The sequence below is a fragment of the Ascidiella aspersa genome, chromosome 1 (genome assembly GCF_963924565.1).
Source record: "Ascidiella aspersa chromosome 1, kaAscAspe10.2, whole genome shotgun sequence".
Lineage (NCBI taxonomy): Eukaryota > Metazoa > Chordata > Ascidiacea > Phlebobranchia > Ascidiidae > Ascidiella > Ascidiella aspersa.
The window spans coordinates 3,495,938-3,516,118 of NC_139447.1; the positions used below are offsets into that span (position 1 = coordinate 3,495,938).

Genomic DNA, 20,181 nt, shown 5'->3' on the forward strand with positions numbered 1-20,181 from the left:
CACGTAGGCATATCGCGTAAGAAAAGCTGTGTCATGTGATGTTCTTAAACAATAAATACTAAAATTATGGAACAAAGGAAAGGCGCATACGTTTCAAACCAACTTTATGAAAAGGAAGGATGTTTGTTTGCGTACATCCCTCAACGGTGCCGCCCGCAATATTGTGACACCGATATCCGCTTGCCAGACATTAATAGCGTCTGTTAATTAACGGTATGCCAGGCATACTTACAATACTCTCGTAATTGTTTTAATGATTTGCTGATTAAGAGATAGCCACGCATTTAGCATATTTAGCATTTTTTATGGACTATCTAAATTGTTTTCACCTTTTCACCATAAGGTTTTTGAATTTCTTAGCTTTCATTTTACCGTGTCCTGAAAAGTCCCTATCCCATGCGATGTTTTATTTTATTTACTTGTTGCACGAAAGCGCAACTGCCAAATTTGATTGCATGTGCCTTTTTAAATATAGCCTGATTTTTAGGTTTATGAATGGACTCACAAACCGCATAAATGATATCAACTTAATTAATACTTTATATCAATCAATCTATAAGTTATATGATTCATTTATACCAACATAAACTTTGCGGCAATATAAATTCAGAATGATTAAGTTGATCGAATGTTAATATATGGCCGATATGTCCGATAGTATGATAACCAGGCGCGGATCTAGGATTTCAGTTTGGGGAGGGCCATGAATTTTTTTCAGATATGACGTCACAAAAGTATACCATTGCGTGACGTCATAATTCAGGTAAAAATAACATCGGCTGGCCGAATAAACTAACTCCTGCAAAATAAAAAAAAACTTTTGAAAGCAGGAAAAAGTAATAAGGTTAGCCTCTACAGTGGGCCGGTTTCCTAGTGTGACCCGGTATGAAGAATGCTACCATGTCTATTGTCTACACATCTTGTTTTTCCCGAAATGGCGAGAGCAACCGCACATGCCACCGAAAAAGCGCCGAGGCCACGTCGCAATAAAACCATAGAGTTGTCTGCTACGGTCAGCTGTGCTTCTTTCATGACACTTCTCTCAATTTTTAAGTTACTGTAGTTGGGTTAATTTTTAAGTTACTGTAGTTGGTCGGACTCGGACTCGGGTTTTTTTTAACCGACTCCGCAGCCCTGCTTTGATGTACTAAGCACTGTAAAGTTGTTAAATGTGTTTTGAATACACTTAGGTCTTTGTTAAGCATCAACTATCCACAAACCACTATATCACGAGGTTAAATTTACGAAAAATATGTTTTTCGACCAGCTTGCACTCCCAGTCTCCCACACATAGAAGAGCGACGATGTCCGAGGTAGTGAGTTCGAACCTTTATACAGGCTAAAATCTTAAACAAGCCAACTGATGTTGACAATACCCTTTTTTTAACAATTTACTGGCGTATTTTTTTTAAACAATTTTCTGGCTATTTAGTGCCACTTCACTTCTTTACAACAACTAAGTCTATGAGCTTCGTTGTTTTACCTTACTATTCAATTCAGGGGTCGGCAACCTACGGCCCAATGTAATTCATCGGGCCCGCCGCCTCTTTGACAACTTAGACACGAGTCCATTTCACATACTTTTTGACTATTTTAACTACGTAAGTTCGAAAAATTTTTCGAGCTTCGCGCGAATGATCTTTCTACGTCCGGTTTGTTTACGTTTTGATGCTGTCTTTTGAACTAGATCAGCGCTTCTTTACCGTTGTGTCGCGAAAAAAAAGCGTATTCTAAAATATTGGACATATATTTTTTATCATTTTAATTATTTTTTGTTTTCGTCAATGTAATAAAAACTTGCAAGAAATGTTCGTAAACCAAAAAAAAAATCGCGCTAAAAAATAAATAACACTTAGCTAGGTTACCTTTCAATTTTATCGCGTTCCATTAAAGTAGTTTTATTACACTTTTCATGAGTAGTATAGGTGACGACGTGTGAACTCGAATTTTAAAACATACAAACGCTTTTTTTCGCTTTGCGTCAACACTTTACTGCCTCCTTAAATGTAATTTTCAAGTGCAAAAACTATCCGAGCCCCGCCTGATTCACAGTTCTAACATGTTAATAAAACAATTATAAGTTAACATTTTGTGCGGCCCTCAGAGACCTTTCTGAGTTTGGTTTTGGCCCGCGACTAGAAAAAGGTTGCCGACCCCTGATTTAATTGTACAAAAATTGTGCTCAAAAACATCATAAAACCAAAAATGGAGGCAAATTTACAGAAAAGGGAAATCACCTTTTATGTCGCTTAACCAAACGCGACATTCAGCACAAATGACAAAAGGCAAAACATCATTATTAAAAAAACATAACATAATTTCAAAAATATAAAATGAATATTAATGCGTAAAGAATGTTTGCTTAACTAAAAGCACTTTATATGCATAAATTTCATCTTTTGTTTGCTAATATTTTATTTAATGTTTACAAAACTACAATGCGACAAGCGACAAATTTATGTTGTGCATTACTAACATTACACTCTTTTGATACCATCAATTTAAGAATTTATAGATTGTTAAATTAGGGAAAATTTAGACAACAATCATGCTTTACCTCGAAGATTATTTAGAACTAATAGAGCACCTTCCCTCAGATCTAAGTGAACGATTCACCGATATGAGAGAAATGGATTTGCAGGTTTGCATTGGTATTAAAATATTTATTTTTTTGCACTTGGGAGATGTTTGTGCAACTTAAAATTACGCGGCTGTAATAAAGTTACTGCTAAAAGTTTTCTGGCTGATATTAAGTTTTACCCCATATTGAAAACTTATATTAGGCACCACTGAAAACTCCAGTTTTTTCAAAAGTGATTTGTGTGCACGCTTGAATTAATAACTTGCACACATAAAAACCCGCAAAATTCTTTCGACATCTGCCATGCTTTAAAGACTGGCACCCAAGATCCAGGTTGGAAAGTAAGCCTTGCGCGGGGAATTTTTTCAATTTATCCCCCGTGCAGTTTCCCACTCGGCCACGCTCATAGCCGCGCATTTGTTTTAAAATCAACGTAAAATGCAATGAGCTGCGAAGAACTCAAACATGCAAAACTTTCATCACTCCAACAATTTTCAGTAACCGTGCAAATTTTAGAAATACTGTTATTCCCGTGCAAATTGGGGCGGAAATGTTATTACAGCCGTGCAATTTTAAGCTGCAAAATTGTCTCCCCCACGCAAAATCCAAAGTTTCAAATCTGGCCCAAGATCTTGTTGTGCCATTAAATGCAGACTGGACTAAGGTTGCAACTGCGCAGGGGATTTATTTTTACAAAGACGAAATCATTAGCATTTTTGAACTTCTCTTATCAAGATTTATTCCATACAAAAATGTATACCCACTTCTGTATTAGCGGTATGACCAAGGCCGTGAGTTCAAACCTTATTGCAGGCTAGTTATTTTTCTAGCCTGCCTTGCTTGTTATCGTTGATCGACAAATTCTGTGAGTCTGCAATGACTTCAGTGTACACTTCTCTATAACCTTAAATGGCCATTCGTTTGTGAACAGTGTTTATTTTAATCTCAAGCCATTATGCTTTAAAGCTTGTTTTTATTTGTACCATCCAGGTCCAGAACACCATTGACACTTTGAAAGAAAGGGCAACAAAACTGTTTCAGAAATGTTCGCTAAGAAAAGCAAAGTTTCAGGGTGCCGACGAAGCCTATGATGAAATAAGAAAAGAATACAACAAATGTTTGGATGAAGCGGATGAAAAAGTATGTTCTAAACTTGTTTTTTTTTTTGTTTTTTTTGCGGCAACCAACGGATTTTAAGTCGATTTAAATGCACACCATGATTAGGGACTGCACATTTATGTTTTTTCAACTCGTTAAACGATTGACCAGAGTTATCAAAACTTGACCAATAACTCTGGTTCCTGCTTCACAGTCGCAATAAAAATGGCTCCATCTCCGGCTTCACAAAAGTAATAAAACTATCCCCAATCTTGACAAACATAGCAAAAATGGCTCTGGCTATTACACTGTCTTTCTCTCTAGCTGAAATGCATGGCTCCGGAACTGTGTGTTCGGCTACAACTCCTCAGCCTAGTTGATGTAGTATTCCCAACTCAGTGTAAATACAACCATGCTGCACATTACATGAATGCACGATTGCGATACCTAAATACAAATTTTAAAACCAAAGTTTTGAATATATCATTGCTATTAACTAGGAAGCTAACAAATTGTGCTTAACCAAAAAGTAGCGATTTCCGACCAACACAGATCATATCGTACATACCTGTGTTGTTTTTTATTTCACTTCTGTGAGTGCTACGAAATTTGAAGAGAAGTTAAAAAATGATAAAAAAGACAAAGACTAACTGAAAATTCTCTGTTGGAGTTACAAAAGTAGGGTAATTTTAAACGATCGTTTCTTTAAAACACTGTACCTACCAAATTATATTTCTATGCATTTTATTTGCGTCTCATTCAGGTTCAGCTCGCCAATCAGATTTACGATCTTGTGGACCGACATCTCCGTAAACTCGACCAAGAATTGTCAAAGTTTAAAATGGAGCTTGAAGCTGACAATGCAGGCATCACTGAAATCCTGGAACGAAAATCGTTGGAGCTTGACAATCCAGCGAGTCAACAGAGAGTGCCGGGTTTTGTAAGTAATTTTTTATTTTTTTTTTGTATTCTGAAAATATATTTCTGTAATTGTGTAATTTTGCTCTAACAGGGCTGGCACAAAGTTTTTGGCTTTACGTGAAAAAAGTCTTTAAAAACCTTTGTTTTTTAAAAGACTTTGCATTTATTTTATGTCTAGCTCAAGTTATGTGTTTTCGAAAAAAAAAACAAAAAAACATTAAAATGTTTTTTCTAAATGTGTTTTGACCATTTATAATGTTTTGGTTTAGAATTAAATGTAAAAACAAACGCTGAGCAATCCAATTTTATCTCTTTGAAAACCTTTACATTTTCTTTAAAAAATCTTTGAATTTTTTTCATAATGTTTTTGTGGCAACCATATATTCCTGCAGCCTCACAAAGAAAAGCGCAAACAATCGCAAAACATCACCCAATCAGCTTCAAGCACTTCACTTGTTTCCATGCCAACCAGCAACGGTGACGACCCGCCCGACAAGAAGACGAAAGTCGAACTTCTGCCCGAGTCGGAGCTATTGGCACATCTCCAGGCAGAAACGACAACGTTGTACCCCGACCTTCAAGACAGCTTTCCTGCGGAAACCCTCTCCAGTATGATAGATGCGGACCTCAATGGTAAGATAGTTTTCTATTGTTGTTTATATTTATCTGTACTATGGTGTTTTATGTTTTTTTGGGATTCTTTAAAAATTTTTTATGTGGGGCCCCAAAAAAAGGGTAGGCAGAAATTTGTGTGAGATGACATCATCAAACATGTAGACTTAATTTGGTGCAACTTCTGCGTAAATATGAACACAAATTAAGTCTAAATATACTCAAGACACCAAAGCATTTTTTCAGTTAATCTCTTTTTTGAGGAAATTTATTTCAGTTTGAATTACACAGTAAGATTTTTTTTAAACCTTATTGGACCCCCCAAAAAATGGCTCACCTACCACTAAAGGTTCCACGGACCCCATTTTTTATGTTAATATTTTCATTTTTGAAAATAGTTGGGCTCCTCATAAAATTATTAAAACAAGAAAAAAAAATGCTTTACAAATATTTAAATGTACAAATTAGCTATAAGGATATGCTAAAGCTAATAAAATCTATCAGTTAAATAATTCAAAATATGGTAAATAGACCCAATGAAACATTAATATGTACCACTTTGAGTAACAATGCCTTATCTCTTTTAGTATCTAATATATATACTAGATTTTAGTTTATGGTTTAACCCATTTTCAGTAAAATTAACTTTTTAAATGTCAAACAAGCAAAAAAATATAAAAAATTCTTTACTATATTTCTTAGATGAAAAGTTAACCAATCTCAGTCAACCGTCTACATCCAACATTGAAGTAAGGAGCTCTTCGACGGGCCACATCAGCCGTCGTTCATCGTCAAACAAACTTGATAGCCACCGGATGTCCGAAGGGGCAAGCAGGTTCATCGATATGGAGGGAATGGCGTTAGACCCCCAAGACACGAGCGCGGAAATTGTCAGCGATTCTAGCATCGGATCAGGCGGCCACACAATCCTTCGACCGTCGAGAACCAAAAAGCAAACCTCTAAAGCTGCCGCTTGGGTTCAGGAGCGCATGAAACACGCCGAAGCGCGACACGAACAGAAAAAGAAGGAGCATGTGGCGGGCGAAACGGTGCCGGACTCGTCTGGGGTTGAAGTTGTAGAAAGTGGCTCGGTAGAGTGGACTTACGACCCCAATGAACCGAGATATTGCCTGTGCAATCATGTGTCCTACGGGGAAATGGTGGGTTGCGACAATGACAAGTGCCCCATCGAGTGGTTTCACTACGGCTGTGTTGGACTAGTTGAGGCTCCGAAAGGAAAGTGGTATTGTCCACAGTGCACGCAAACCATGAAGAGAAGAAATAAAGCAAAGTAGAATATTAATATTCCCAGTTTAAAAATTTAACTGAAAAATAATTGAATTTTGCAAATACTTTTCTTATTATCAAATATGTCGCCAGCCCATTTTGGCAGCAAACTGAAGTCTGTCATCAAATGTTTTTAATACCAAAGTTTCATCTGTAAACATTAACAATTGTAAAATCAACTGTTTTCTTTTATGTCTTTCAAACTTTTTGGCTAATAAATAGTTTATTCTATACCTAACGTCTTGCATGTGATTTCATGTCAATTGTTCCCAATAAGTGGCATAATTAAAATGACTGTATGCATATTTTTGTTAACTAACAGTGTATTGCAATTATTAGTACTATCAAAAAATGCTAAAAAAACAGTAACCAATTTGTGTTTTAATTAGTTAAAGTCACTTTGGTAAGTCAGAACTCATTTTGTTTCGAATTTTTGAGATTTTTTTATAATTTGTATATGACTTATTTTGGTTCCAAGATTACATAGCTATTTCCAAAAATGCAGATCTAAAACTCGTTAAGTAGCTGTAACCTCTGCTTGATATGCTCCGTATGAAAACATAGCCATATCGCTGTTCTGCGTGCCATAATAACATATTCTTTCACTGATTCTTGTGCTTTAGTGCCTAGGGTGGGTCCCATGGGTTTTTGTAAAGAGCTAGGGTGCTTACTGCTGTCTCTTCTACTGCTCTGGATTGGAATCGCCATATTCGCAAATGGCTTTCTTTTGACCAGACACGAAATAAGTCGGAAAAGTTCATGCCACAAAAGCAGCAATGGCACCTGTTATGTGGCGACTGGTGCTAACAGAGTTCACAGTAAAGCCATCGTGCTTATAATTGATGCCCTGAGATTCGATTTTGCCTGGTACAACGACACACCTGCAGATCTGCCATATATTAACAAACTCAAGATCTTCAGGGAACTTGCAGAAGAAAAAGGATGTGCAAGCGCTAGGCTTTTCAGGTTGGTCTCTTGTTTTTTTTCAAAAACATTTTTTAGTCATAGTTTGGGAAATTAGGTGACACTCGAACTACAAATTTGAATATAATTTTATTAAAAGCTTCTTGTGTATAGTTTGTCAGCATTATACCATTTTTTAAATTAGAATTTTATCTAATCTATCACCCATTTGGCTTCAAAAGTGCCACCTGATTTCCAAATTTTGGATTAGACATACATAGTTGCTAACAAAGATGGATATATTTGTTCCATTTTGACTTGTTTTACTGCTGAGCCTTATGTAATGATTTTAAAACGGTCTAGTTTATTTTGTTTGCCTATAAATCCTTTCTTGGTGAACTTATTGAGGTTAACCTTGAAAGCTCCTCTGCATATACCAGTATACAAACAAAAGAGTATGATGTTCATATCTACACTATATGCCTTACAGAAATCATGCAAAATGTATTGATCTCAGAATGCAGTTTGTTTATATGAACGTTCAGTATACTTTCTGTCTATTATATCCTTTTTTTCAATTACACAATGATTACTGTTTTCCTTTAAAAAGATACATAATCTAACTAGATTTCAAGCCGATGCCCCTACGACTACAATGCAGAGGATAAAAGGATTTACGACCGGAAGTTTTCCAACTTTTGTGGACATCAGCAATAATTTTGATAGCGCCGAGATCAGTGAAGACAACATTATAGATCAGCTTGTGGCAAAAGGCATCAATGTCACCTTACTTGGTGACGATACTTGGATGAACTTGTTCCCTGGAAGGTATACATATAGTTGTACTATCTGTAATCGTAAGCTTAGTATGTGTTTCCACAACAGAATCTTGCCCTCCAACAGAACACATTATGATGTCGATAAAAGTTCTAAAATTTTACCATAGCTTGAAAAGCGCACCGCTTCAGCTTCAAACAAAAATCAGGCAGTAAGGTGTAAAACTTTTAATATAAAAATGCATTTTATAATTGGCATCATCAGTTTATCTTATATTCAAATAAAATTCCGTTTCAATGCACTTCTCAAGCTATTTGTAATCATAGTGAGAATTGCTAGAAGCTAATCCGATATATAAGTATATATTTACTTCAAATTACTAAAATATATATATGGAAGTTTTTTATATGGCGGTGTCATGATATGTACTTACACATATAAATTGTTGAAGGCTTAAAACATCTTTATCTGGAGTAAATATATATAATAGATACCATAGTGTTCAATTCTGTCTATCTGCCTTGTTTGTTTAAATAACTATACATTTTACAAATATTTTTAAAGCAAATCTCTTTAGTTGAAATTGATTTAATTTTTTTCATGTAATTTTGTGTTACTTGTGTAACACACCTCACACACCACATTTATAAGTTACATTTGAGAAGACTCTTTATCATTAAATGACGTGAAAATGAATAAAGAGATATTTGAAACGTTTAAAATGATACTTACCTCACTATTGGCTTTGATAATCTTACTCTGTCTTACTAATCGGCCTGTGATCTGAATTCCATCTCTAATAGATTTAAAACTGCCCTTCCATTTCCATCGTTTGACGTGAAGGATCTGCACACTGTAGATAACGGAATAATGCAACATATACACAAGGAAATAAGTAAGAACAACTGGGGCCTGATCATTGCACATTTCCTCGGAGTAGATCACTGTGGTCACAGGTTTGTTGGATTTCAAAACATTTGTGGAATTGTAGAATTATTAAATTTAAAAAAAAAATTTCCTTCAGAATAGCCTTTTGCTTCTAAAAGACAAAGAATATACTTATTTTTTCTCTAAGTTTAGATTATGATAAAAATGAATAATATTCATCAAATAAAAATATTAATTTAGAAATCTTGTAAGCTTTGATATGACTTTAAATATCAATTTGCTTCATAAATAAAATTAAACTATTCATTGTTCTCAAATAAGAAATACTGGTCACTGAATACCCTTGTTGTCTCACAACAGATATAGCCCTGTAAATCACGAGATGACAGCTAAACTGAACCAAGTAAATGACTGGATCAAGTCAGTTGTTCACTCTATGAGCAACGACACTCTTCTTATTGTCATGGGCGACCACGGTAAGTTTACGAAAAAGTTTTTTTCTTAAAATTGATCAGTGAAATTCCACTTCAATAAACAATGCTTCAAATAGCAAACTGATGACTATAGATTACCAATGCTTTGCATTTTATTTTGGTACCCAACCGTTTGGACAAAAAGTTATTGCGATTAGATACAATACCAAATAACAGCAACTCAAATAAGCAAAATTTGGTTAAATTTAAACCCCCAAAGGTTTTTTAAGAGGTCAATTGGCAAAAAATTGATTTGGCTTGAAGAAGTTCAGTTATAAATTTACCTTAAAAGTTAAATTTACCTTTAAAGTTAAACTGCCTGTGTTACATTGTTATCATTGATAACATCCTAGTATCAGACATATATTGATGTCGATACTAAGGTTTTTTTGTTGCAGATCTGATATTAGTCTAAATCGCTGTTCAACTGTTTAGACAAGTTTAAAATTTTGAGCCGCATAGAATAAAAAAAAACATTTCTCAATACCTATTTGTGCAATTGTACAGAAACTCTGAATTTTGGAAAATATGTTTTTATGTTAAACGGTAATAACGATTAAGCTCATATTTATTGCAAGCTAATAAACAATATGAGAACAAAATTTATTTTTTGGCATTAAAACAAAATTGTGTAAATTGCTGTATTTTCCCTGTGGGGTAATATGGAAATTTTGATTCAATTTTTTTGTGCTATTTTCAGGCATGACAGAGACAGGTGATCACGGTGGTGCCACATCAGACGAGGTTGACACAACCCTCTTTGTTTATAGTCCAACTGGTTCCCTTATGACTGAACTGCAAAGAACTTACGACAAGAACTGCTACGACTCAAAAATCCAACAGGTAAGAAGGTTTACAGACTGCTGAAGACAATTTACAAATTCTTAGTCTCTTTCGTTTTGTTTAAAAACAGAAGTGTTACTTTGTTTACTGTAAATGTAGATTGTTTTTTTTTTCTCGTTGTCAATTTTAAACCAACTTGTTCAGCTTTCATTTATGTTGAATGTAAGATAATTCAAACCTATAAAATTTTTACTCTTTGTCTAAACCACATTAAATTTGATTATATGGTAGCTGCCAGAAATTGTATCAATTGAAATATTGTTCTTTCGACAATATTTTTTAAATATGCCGATGTTTTGACAACCAGGCATTGTCCTGATGAAGGCTTTCCGTAGAGGTCACCGAAACGTTGGTACATTTAATAAAGAAAATATTGCCGGAACAACTACTTTACAATAGACAATTTAAATATAGCCTGTGGACAACAAAACGATCATTTTGACAGTTCATTTTCTTTTCCACAGGTCGATATTGTTCCCACTCTTTCCTTTTTACTTGAATCTCCAATTCCATTTTCCAATCTCGGATCGTTTATTGGAGCTTTAAGTCCAGGGAAAAGTCACAGTAAGTTGAGAAATTTATTAGATTTTTACCAACCTTTTAAATTCTAAATTCTTGAGGTCTATTAAACACTTTTAAAGTAATCCTTTCCAGAAAAGTAAATAGTTTATTCTATATCAACGTCTTGCCTACTTGCTTAACGTCTTGCCTGCTTGATCAACGTATCAACTGTTTTTCAGGCGAACAGCAGTCCAACCTAAAGAAGGCGCTCTCCCTTAATCTTCGCCAAGTCCTAACCTACCTCAGGGAATACCAAGAAACGCACAAGAGCTTTCCCCAAGAGGAATACGACTCCATCACACAGCAACTGCAAGATCTAGCCGGGCGCGCCTTACGGGACCAAGACGTGGTTTCTGCCGGAAAACTGCTTCGTAAATCCCGCGAAATGTGCCGCGGCATCTGGGCTCGCTTCGACGAGGCCCTAATAGCTGCCGGTCTGCTGATTTGCACCGTTTTTGTGGCGCACAGCTTCAAACTGGTCCAGCCAAAGTCGCTGGGGATAGTTGCGGCGTTTTCAGTGCTGATTTTTTTGGCGCAAAACGACAAAGAAACAGCAGGAAGGTTAATCTCGCTCGGGGCCGTCGCGTTTGCTTTGGCCGGATTTTGGCGCTCAGTTTCCCGCCGAAGTGAAAACGCTTTCCCAAAGTCACTTCTCGCCTGCTTTCTCGCCGCATACGCAGGCCTGTACACCAGCAACAGCCTTATACTGAACGAAGACCGCGCCATGAGCTACCTTTTCATATCAGCCTTGCTTCTGCTGCTAATTGTTCTCGCCAGAAGCCTAGATCCGCCTAAAGGTAGAACTCAAAGAACAGGTAAAAGCTTGAAAAAGCGAGCGGCGCAGCTGTGGACTCGGCTTGCTGTCCCGGGTTCAGGTGCTTGCTTGTTATGCACTTGTCTGGCCGTTTTGGTCCGCGCTGCCTTCGTTTTCCGCAAATGTCGCCCCGAGCAGTTCTGGTGCTTCAACCAAACCGAGCAGGAAAACCCACTGCGGTTGCTGCAACGGACAAGTCCAGCGGCAAGGTAAAAACTAAAGAAAAAGTTTGAAGTTTAAACGTAGCATTCGTGGTAAACGACAGGGATACCACGAAATATTTGAATCGTAAAAATCCTTTAAATATCTTCGAATTCTTTTAAAAACCCTATGCTATTTTAAAAGGCTTTGAATTTATTTTATGTCCAGCTTAAGTTGTGCATTAAAAAATGTCGTAAAAGCAACAATTTAAAATATATTAATTGTGTTCGACCATTACTTTTTTTATAGTGTTTTGTTTGAAAATTATATTTAAAAAAACGTCGAGCGGCCCAGTTTTAAGAACCTACAAATTTTCTTTAAAACGTTTTGAAATTTTTGTATAAAGTTGTATGGCAACCTGAATAATTTTTATTTGTTCGGTATACTGCATGCTATTTGAAGCTGAAAAGGAGTTTCTTTTTAGGAACTTATAAAATAGTTCTGTTTTTCCTTTTTCGCAGCCTCGTCGAATTGACGAACCCATATTTTAATTGGGAATATTAGCTGAGTTTTTTTAAACTGAAAAATTTGGAATTAGTATATTATGTAAACTGTTGGTAAAATACCTTAGTTGTTGTTCGGATTTTGTAAAAATCTCAAGTTGCAAAACAGCACAAGAGGGCCAAGATAAGGACACAGGGTGGAGATGACGCGAAAGATGCTGGTAATGAAGAAGAAAATACAACTGTTTTTCTTTCCGCAGCCTCGTCGTCTCCGCGCTCTCATTGGTCGGCCTGCTGCTCGTCACGGTCCAGTGGTTCGCGCGCAACGGCAACGCGCGTGCTCTCCTCGCCCCCTCGCGGATTTGCGCCAGAAATATCCTGCCGCTGGCGGCGCTGTGTATGGCGCTCAACTGGCTTCTGCAGCTTTCCGACCCTCGCCTGCTGGACAGCCTTCCTGATGCTTACGTCACCGTTCTGCCTCGCTGCGCATTCGCCCTGCTGCTCGTCAGCGCCACCTGGTGGATTGTGTCGCCGGTCACCGCGCACCTGGTTTATCCCGATAGGTGGGACTTAATATAACGGATCGTAGAGTGTTTCGTACTGGTGTAGATAATTGGGTGGGCGGAATTTTACGGTTTATTTTTAGATTGATAATTGCAACAGGGGGCATGGCGTTGTTTTTCACAATTTGCGTGATAATCGCATTTTTAAAATAGCTTTGCGTATATACTTTTAAAAATGGCTGTAAAAATGTGCGCACCTTTTTTTCCAGATTTTTACGCACCTTTCAACATGCCTTTGCGAACATTTTTTGCACATTTTTGCGCATATTGTGCAAAAATTACTCGCGCCCCCGTCTCGGCGGGCCGGATAATTTGCAAACCAAATTTATATGGTTTTCGTACAGCTAGCTTGTTTTTTCTTAATTTTAGAACTTGTATCGCGAGGTGTCGGGCAAGATCAAACCCGATAACTAGCTTCTCGCTAGTTTTGGTTCGGCTGCTTACAAACTTGAGAAGCTGCGAAAGTGTAACAAAGCGTAAAGTGAAAAACTACTGATTTTTGCCATATCAAATCTAAACTGTAGCTGCGCGAGTGTTAAACGTCAGACAGAAAGATATTGACCAACCACGTATTGTAGCTGGATAAGTTGTAAGACATCCCTTAAAGTAAGGGGTTCTCAAACTTTTTTTACCGCGGACCCTAAAAATTTTTTTTGCTTCTCATGGACCACGGTAGGCAAAAAAAATTCAAAAATTGCGTCATAAATTTACGTCACAGTACAAATAGACTTCATAAATCTGCTGATTCCGGTTCTTAAATATAGACTAATATTTCAATTAGGCCTTTATGGACCCCCTAAAACTAGTTCACGGACCCCAAGGGGTCCATGAACCCCAGTTTAAAAACCCCTGCTTTAAGTGGATTGCTCTATATCCAACCTGTTTAATTTAAGTAAATGGGTGAAATACATGCTGCAGAATCGAAGCCGCGCTATGGTCTCGACGGAATCGGCAATTTACCCTGAGTCGAACTCCAGTTTATTTTTTCCCCTTGAGTCGGAATCTGCCGCTCTGGTTTTAATATATTCCCTAGATGACATTTCCCTGATATTTGTTTTTCAGTCGTGGTCGCTATGTTGACAACCCTGACCAAAAGTTCGAGGATCAAGTTATTTCCAGCTTTCACCAACTGCGTCAGCAACTCGGGAAAAATTCCAGCTCGAAGGCTAACGGTAGGAAAAATTAACAACATTGCAAGAAACGTATTTCTGGACTCAATCTAAAGCTAAACCTGCAATATTAAATCTTTCGAAGAGTTGAAAATCGGCGGTTTAGATTCTTAAGCACAATACCTGTTACGTTATCGGGTAGAATCGAAATCTAAAACTAGAAATAGATACCGCTTCCTATTGATTTGTTAAAACATGTTTTTGACATCTGGTGCACTGTAATTTCACATAAAAACACTGTAATTAAAAAAAAACAGCAAGATGGTAGACCAGTGTTTCCCAACCTTTTTCATACTAGTGCCCCCTTGGCCTAAACAGATTCCTAAACGCCCCTCTAAATTAATGAAGTGAGTGCATTACTAAATTACACTTCAAAAGTAAAATTAAAAGTGTTTGTTTTAACTTTTTAGTCAACTGACATCATCTGCTTTAAACTGTGAAAGCGGTTTCTGCAAAAATATAAATGTGAAAAACAATAGAAACGAAAATAAACAACTTTGAATTCTCTCTATTTGGGTCCTTCTAAAAAGACGGTTAGGAGCCGCGGTTGAAAACCTAGACCCAATATAATCTTTAACTTGAGGGGATTCGTAATGTTATGATGTAAGCCAGGCCAAATTAAAAGTAATGCTTCATTTGTCGTTATTTAAATTATAGCACTAACAAAACACGTTGTACACCTGGAAATTATTTCAGTGATACCCGATACCCGATATTTTGAAAAAAAAAATCGCGTTCCGATACGACAGCAAATGACGTCACTGCTATTCTGAAACAAGTGAAATAGATTAAATTGAAAGATTCAATAGTCGTTCACCCTGACAAAGGCGATTTAAATAGGTTGTCGAATTCAAAATGTTGGTTAAGAATTTTAATTACCAGACGAGCTGTTTTTGATTATTATTACTATGCCCGGTAGCGACAGTTTATTCGATGAGTAAGGTCAAAATTTGCTTTAATGTGAGGAAATTGATTTAAATAGGTTAACCAGGGATGTCCAACCTTTTAGCAGAATGGGCCGCATTGCAACTTCAAAAATTTCGATTTTAGGAAAAACCTATTTCAAAATTTTCGATAGGAAAAACCTATTAAATTAAATAGGTGACGTCATAAGCTACGTCATAAAACAACTTCACTTATAAACACCCGCTCTTTGAGAGTGAACTCGTGCGTAAATATGCAAGTAAATATCGCCATGCCGTATCATGTCATGGTACGACACCTTTGGGCTGATGTATTTCCTTAAAAATGTCGGCAATAAAACACACATTTAGAAAAACACCAATCTTGCTTAGCAATAATTGTGCACAAAAGTGTTCGACGGATGTTGAAATGCGACATTAGACTCGATTATAGTCTTAAAATATACAAGATTAGGCCTACATCAAACACTGCGAGTTCACCACGTTTTAATGGTAGTGAAAACATTGTTTTAAATAAAGACTACTGAAAGTGAGAATAAGTGGTGGGCCACACGTAAACATCAGGCGGGCCGCGGACATCCCTGGGTTAAACCATACGGATTATATATTTCCACGTTAGATCGCATATCCAGTCTTAAAGTCTTAATTTGGAGTCGGATCGGCACCGATACTCAACCTTATTATGTGACGAGTAACGATACTAACTCTTGGCATCCGGTATCAACCCCGATACAATGTTATTGAACACCCCTTATCCGATACGTCGTAATTGTTTGAAGAAACAATTATAGATATTAAAAAAATCACTGATGCCTTTTACCTTATATAACATCGGGTAGTGCCTCCCATCCAACGGTATATAATAATACTATGTAACAAGAACACGTCTAAGACCTAGTATTAGCTTTTGCCCCCTGCATGATATTTAACAAAAAGTTAAGTCAAAAGTAATGTTTTTACAGCGTTATCTCTTCTGTAATACCCAAACTTTCATCTTCCGCTTACTTAAACTTCTTTCCAGAAACCTCCCAAGATGCAGCAGTCAGTGTTGTAAACAAATCATTTTGAAATAACTTAAGTCCCAGTCAAGTCATTCGTAAAATAACTTAAGTCCAAGTCAAGTCTTTTTGAATAAATAACAAGTCAAGTCCCAGTCAAGTCATAATTAGAGCAAGTCAACTTCATGTCCAGCCCTTGTCAAAAAAATAAAACTTTAAATTATGAAAACCGACAAACTCCTCCGATTATTATGAGCAACTCAAGTTAAAAATAACATAAAAGCAGCATGTAACAAGCAAATTCTTTTATGTGCAAAGATTGGGATAAATAACGCAAATTTAAAAATAATTGGTTAACTAAAACAATTTATTTTAACCCAAGTCATTTGTCCAAATGACTTAAGTCAAGTCAAGTCATTTTGGCCAAAAGACTTAAGTCAAGTCACAAGTCATTGACTTAAGTCATTACAACACTGCCAGAAGACAAATAACCCAATCACAACAATAATTTTTTGCAGGCAACCAACATCAGCATAGACCGCCAGCAGCTCTCCCAGCAGCCTTTGGTCTATACACAGTAGGTTCCGCTGCTTTCATCGGTCTTGGTGAGGTGACAGTCCTCTTCGCTTTACTGTTACTGGAAGCAGAGTATGCGCTACTGATGCTTTGCTACGTAATCGTGACTTACCTGCTGCTAGAACTGATCGCCATCGCCAAGCACAGGTTGTTTTTGTGTTCTTGGACTTTGTTTTGTTTTTCTAGTCACAGTTTATATTAGGTTGGCCGTGTACTATTTTTTTCGATTTACAATCAGATTATTTTGTGGTTCTAAAATTTAAATGTTTTAATTGACTCGCCTTTTGATTTCACAAATGTCCAACTGTTAACTTTTTTTTACTTTAGCTTTTTTCTTTTTATTTATTAGTCGGATTGGTATGCTCAATGTTTCCTTCAATTTACAAAGTACCATGCCTGTGATTTCACCATTTTTGTTAAATTCAAAAATGAAAATTTGAATTTTTTTACTTTTCTTGCATTTTTTGCTTAAATCACCTAAATTTAGTTCATTACTAGTGACTTCTAAAATGCCTTATTTTTAACTTTTGAAATCACCTAAAATCTCTCACCTAAATTAATATTACTCTTTCCAGAATTAGACCCCGAAGTTTCCTTTTAACTTCGCTTGCATATTTTACAGAAATGGCTACACCGACGTTTCCTTTAAATTAACCAAATTTAAGCCATTACTGCTGACTCCTAAGATGTCTCAATTAACTTAATCTTACTCTTTTCAGAATTGGTTAAATTAGTGATTTATTTTGGAGATGCTCTAATAATGACTTAACTGGGACATGATTTTTTACATTTTGAAAAGACTTTTACTTGAGATATTTTTCCAAATGACTAGGAATAGCGTTTTATTTTTTGGTATTTATGTAGAGATCTGTAACATGATACCTTTGCTTGCATTTTGTCCAGAATTGGTGACCCCGACGTTACCGAGGCTTCATGGCCGTCGGTTGCTCTTTGGTCAATTTCAACTTCATTCTGGTGGTTCGCCACCGGGCACCAGGGCGCCATTTCGGGGATTCCCTGGAACGCGGCCTTTGTCGGTTTCCGGGGCAGCCACCCCACCGTGGTCCTACCCGCCCTCATGGTGACGTCACACATTTACGCATCACAGATTCTCCACACAGGTTGGTTGGTTCTTTAATTAATGTAGTTGTGTCACAAACAAAGTATTTGCTTAAGCTCTTTCGGTAATTTGTTTTGTGGCCATAAAAAGCAAACATCCATTGCGTGAAAACAATTCTAATTATTTTTTTGGCAGTATTACTGCCCCTCCTACTTTTCTGGCCAATCACGCGCGGCCGTCTTACGTCACGCGAAAAGGGCGGCGCCTACGAGAGCGAGTTGCATTTCATCCAATCAGAGACCTTCATTCCGGCTTTGCGCGATCTCTTCACAAAACACATCACTATGCAAACTTTAAAGGTAAGATTTGAAAATTTGGTTTTCTACGACAAATTGATTACTTCTTAAATATAGACTAATATTTAAATTAGGCCTTTATGGACCCCCTAAAACTAGTTCACGGACCCCCAAGGTGTCCATGGACCCCAGTTCAAGAATCCCTGGTTTAGATCGACAATCTTGCGAAATTAAAATCCCTACTACTGTGTCTAAAAGGGATGTCCGACAAAAAATATCGCTACTAGGTCGGATAACTATGGTTAAAAAGCTTTAGGATGTATAGTTTTTTTTTTTGTTTTTTTTGAAAGGTGTTAATCTCAATACAAAAGCTAAGATGTTATCGAAAAACAACAATTTCGCGTGATTTTTTTACATTTGCGTAGAAAGGCAAAATATACAGTTTGTGGGGGTAGCATGGTCCCCCTGGATCCGCCCGTGATCCCTACTCATATCGGATCAAAATTTCAAGTATTGGTCATCCCCAATCCCTACTACTGTGTCAACTGCCGCGTACTAGCATAGTAATGACGTCATTTAGTAATGACGTCATTTCGTAATGACGTAATTTAGTAATGACGTTATTTTGTATACTTTTTATCCGAAAATATCGGCTATCGGTATAGGAATAAAATTTATCGGACATCCCTTATTCCTACAGTACTGTGTCCGGTGTCGCGTACTAACACGTCCTTATATCGCGCAGGCCTTGGGTTGTATGGTTGCCAGCTTCATCCATCGTCGCCACTTAATGGTCTGGTGGATTTTTGCTCCCCGCTACCTCTACGAGATCGCAGCTGTCCTGGTGGTTTGTCTCTTCTCCATCGGCTCGTTCTGCTTCGCGGCTCGTCTGCGCGCCAAACTGCTCGCCTGGGTGGATTTTCACTCGTCAAAGAACTCAGGCCAATAAGCGTTGTTTTGGTTGGCTAATTTTTTCTTGTTTATGGTCGTTGTTATTGTGGTTGTCTGATATCGGTACTCGTCCGATATTAGGGTTGTATCGGTGCCCATACGATACTAAGTGGTAGTATCAGATATCGTCCGATATTAGCGTGGTATCGCCGATACGATACTCGAGTGGAAGTATCGGTTCTCGTCCGATATTAGCGTGGTATCGCCGATACGATACTCGAGTGGTAGTATCGGTTCTCGTCCGATATTAGCGGGTATCTGTGCCGATACGATACTAAGTGGTAGTATCGGTACTCGTCCGATATTAGCGTTGTATCGGTGCCGATCCGATACCAAAACATTATGGGATTTTCAGTCTTATTCAAGATTCAATGCAACGACAGGGTTGTCTTAAATTCTTCAAAGAAAACTTATCTTTGTTCCAAAGTTTGAATAGTCTTTGAGTTTATTTTCGCCCGGCTTAAGTTGTGTGCTAAAAAAGTGACGGTAAAATAAATAAAAAACATTTTAGATTGTTTTCATGGCATTTATACTGTTTTGTTTTCGAATATTAGGAAAACGTCAAGCACTTCAAGTATAGATATTTAAAAACCTACAAATTTATTTGAATGACGTTGATTTTTTTTCATAAAATTATGAGGCAACCCTTAACGATTTCCAACTTAAAAGGTAAATTTATTAAAAGTACTGGGTACACGTGAACCAACTTTTAAAAAAAGGATTTTTTGCGTTAAAAAATGCGAACAGAATGTTTTCCAGTGCAAAATGTTTTTTTGTTTTACCACCGGCAAAAAATCACGTTTACACGTTTCATTTAGTTTTTTTTTATGCCTATTTAATCCAGCAGTTCTCAACCAGTGGGCCATGGCTCACTGGTGGGCCATAAGAACATTTGAGGTGGGCCACAGACTAATTTAAAAAGCTAGATTTATTTAATTTTTCAGGAATAATGGCTTGGGGAAAAATTAAAACGAAATTTAAATTTATTGTTCAGCCGCAAGCATCTAACTAATGCACGGTTGAATAAATAATATGTTTTGAAATATGTTCTGCTGTGTTTTGTTCTAAACCTATTTTACAGTTTTTTCTTTCATAAAACTATTGGGCCACAGATTTTTTTTTGCAACGTAAATGGGCCACGAAAGAAAAAAAGATTGAGAACCACTGAACTAAACCGTCATTGTAATTCCAATTGTTGTCAAAAACATCGGGTACGTTTCTCCCACCCCCTACTATCAGGTAT

General features: G+C 36.9%; 2 protein-coding genes across 2 annotated transcripts; both read left to right on the plus strand.

Annotated features, from left to right (window-relative positions):
• The first annotated feature begins 2,504 nt into the window (after positions 1-2,504).
• LOC146166586 (inhibitor of growth protein 3-like) lies at positions 2,505-6,507 on the plus strand. Its single transcript, XM_083389299.1, has 5 exons — positions 2,505-2,641; positions 3,572-3,721; positions 4,443-4,619; positions 4,993-5,241; positions 5,878-6,507. Exons 1-5 carry the CDS (start codon positions 2,549-2,551, stop codon positions 6,505-6,507), a joined length of 1,299 nt encoding a protein of 432 aa, XP_083245425.1. The 5' UTR covers positions 2,505-2,548.
• Positions 6,508-7,139: 632 nt separating this feature from the next.
• On the plus strand, positions 7,140-19,045 carry LOC146166587 (GPI ethanolamine phosphate transferase 3, catalytic subunit-like). Its single transcript, XM_083391027.1, has 13 exons — positions 7,140-7,465; positions 8,030-8,230; positions 8,983-9,135; positions 9,428-9,543; positions 10,241-10,383; positions 10,848-10,947; positions 11,124-11,967; positions 12,663-12,965; positions 14,028-14,137; positions 16,574-16,772; positions 17,535-17,752; positions 17,887-18,050; positions 18,733-19,045. The coding sequence occupies exons 1-13, from the start codon at positions 7,140-7,142 to the stop codon at positions 18,934-18,936; spliced, it is 3,081 nt and encodes a 1,026-aa protein (XP_083247153.1). The 3' UTR covers positions 18,937-19,045.
• Positions 19,046-20,181: the final 1,136 nt, after the last annotated feature.

What these genes read in the sequence shown, in the direction of transcription:
- LOC146166586 (XM_083389299.1), top strand. Translation starts at nt 2,549, where the DNA reads ATGCTTTACCTCGAAGATTATTTAGAACTAATAGAGCACCTTCCCTCA. An exon ending in TGAGAGAAATGGATTTGCAG is followed by an intron (nt 2,642 to 3,571) that starts GTTTGCATTGGT and finishes TGTACCATCCAG; the next exon opens with GTCCAGAACACCATTGACAC. An exon ending in TGGATGAAGCGGATGAAAAA is followed by an intron (nt 3,722 to 4,442) that starts GTATGTTCTAAA and finishes CGTCTCATTCAG; the next exon opens with GTTCAGCTCGCCAATCAGAT.
- LOC146166587 (XM_083391027.1), top strand. Translation starts at nt 7,140, where the DNA reads ATGGGTTTTTGTAAAGAGCTAGGGTGCTTACTGCTGTCTCTTCTACTG. An exon ending in ATGAACTTGTTCCCTGGAAG is followed by an intron (nt 8,231 to 8,982) that starts GTATACATATAG and finishes CATCTCTAATAG; the next exon opens with ATTTAAAACTGCCCTTCCAT. An exon ending in GTAGATCACTGTGGTCACAG is followed by an intron (nt 9,136 to 9,427) that starts GTTTGTTGGATT and finishes GTCTCACAACAG; the next exon opens with ATATAGCCCTGTAAATCACG.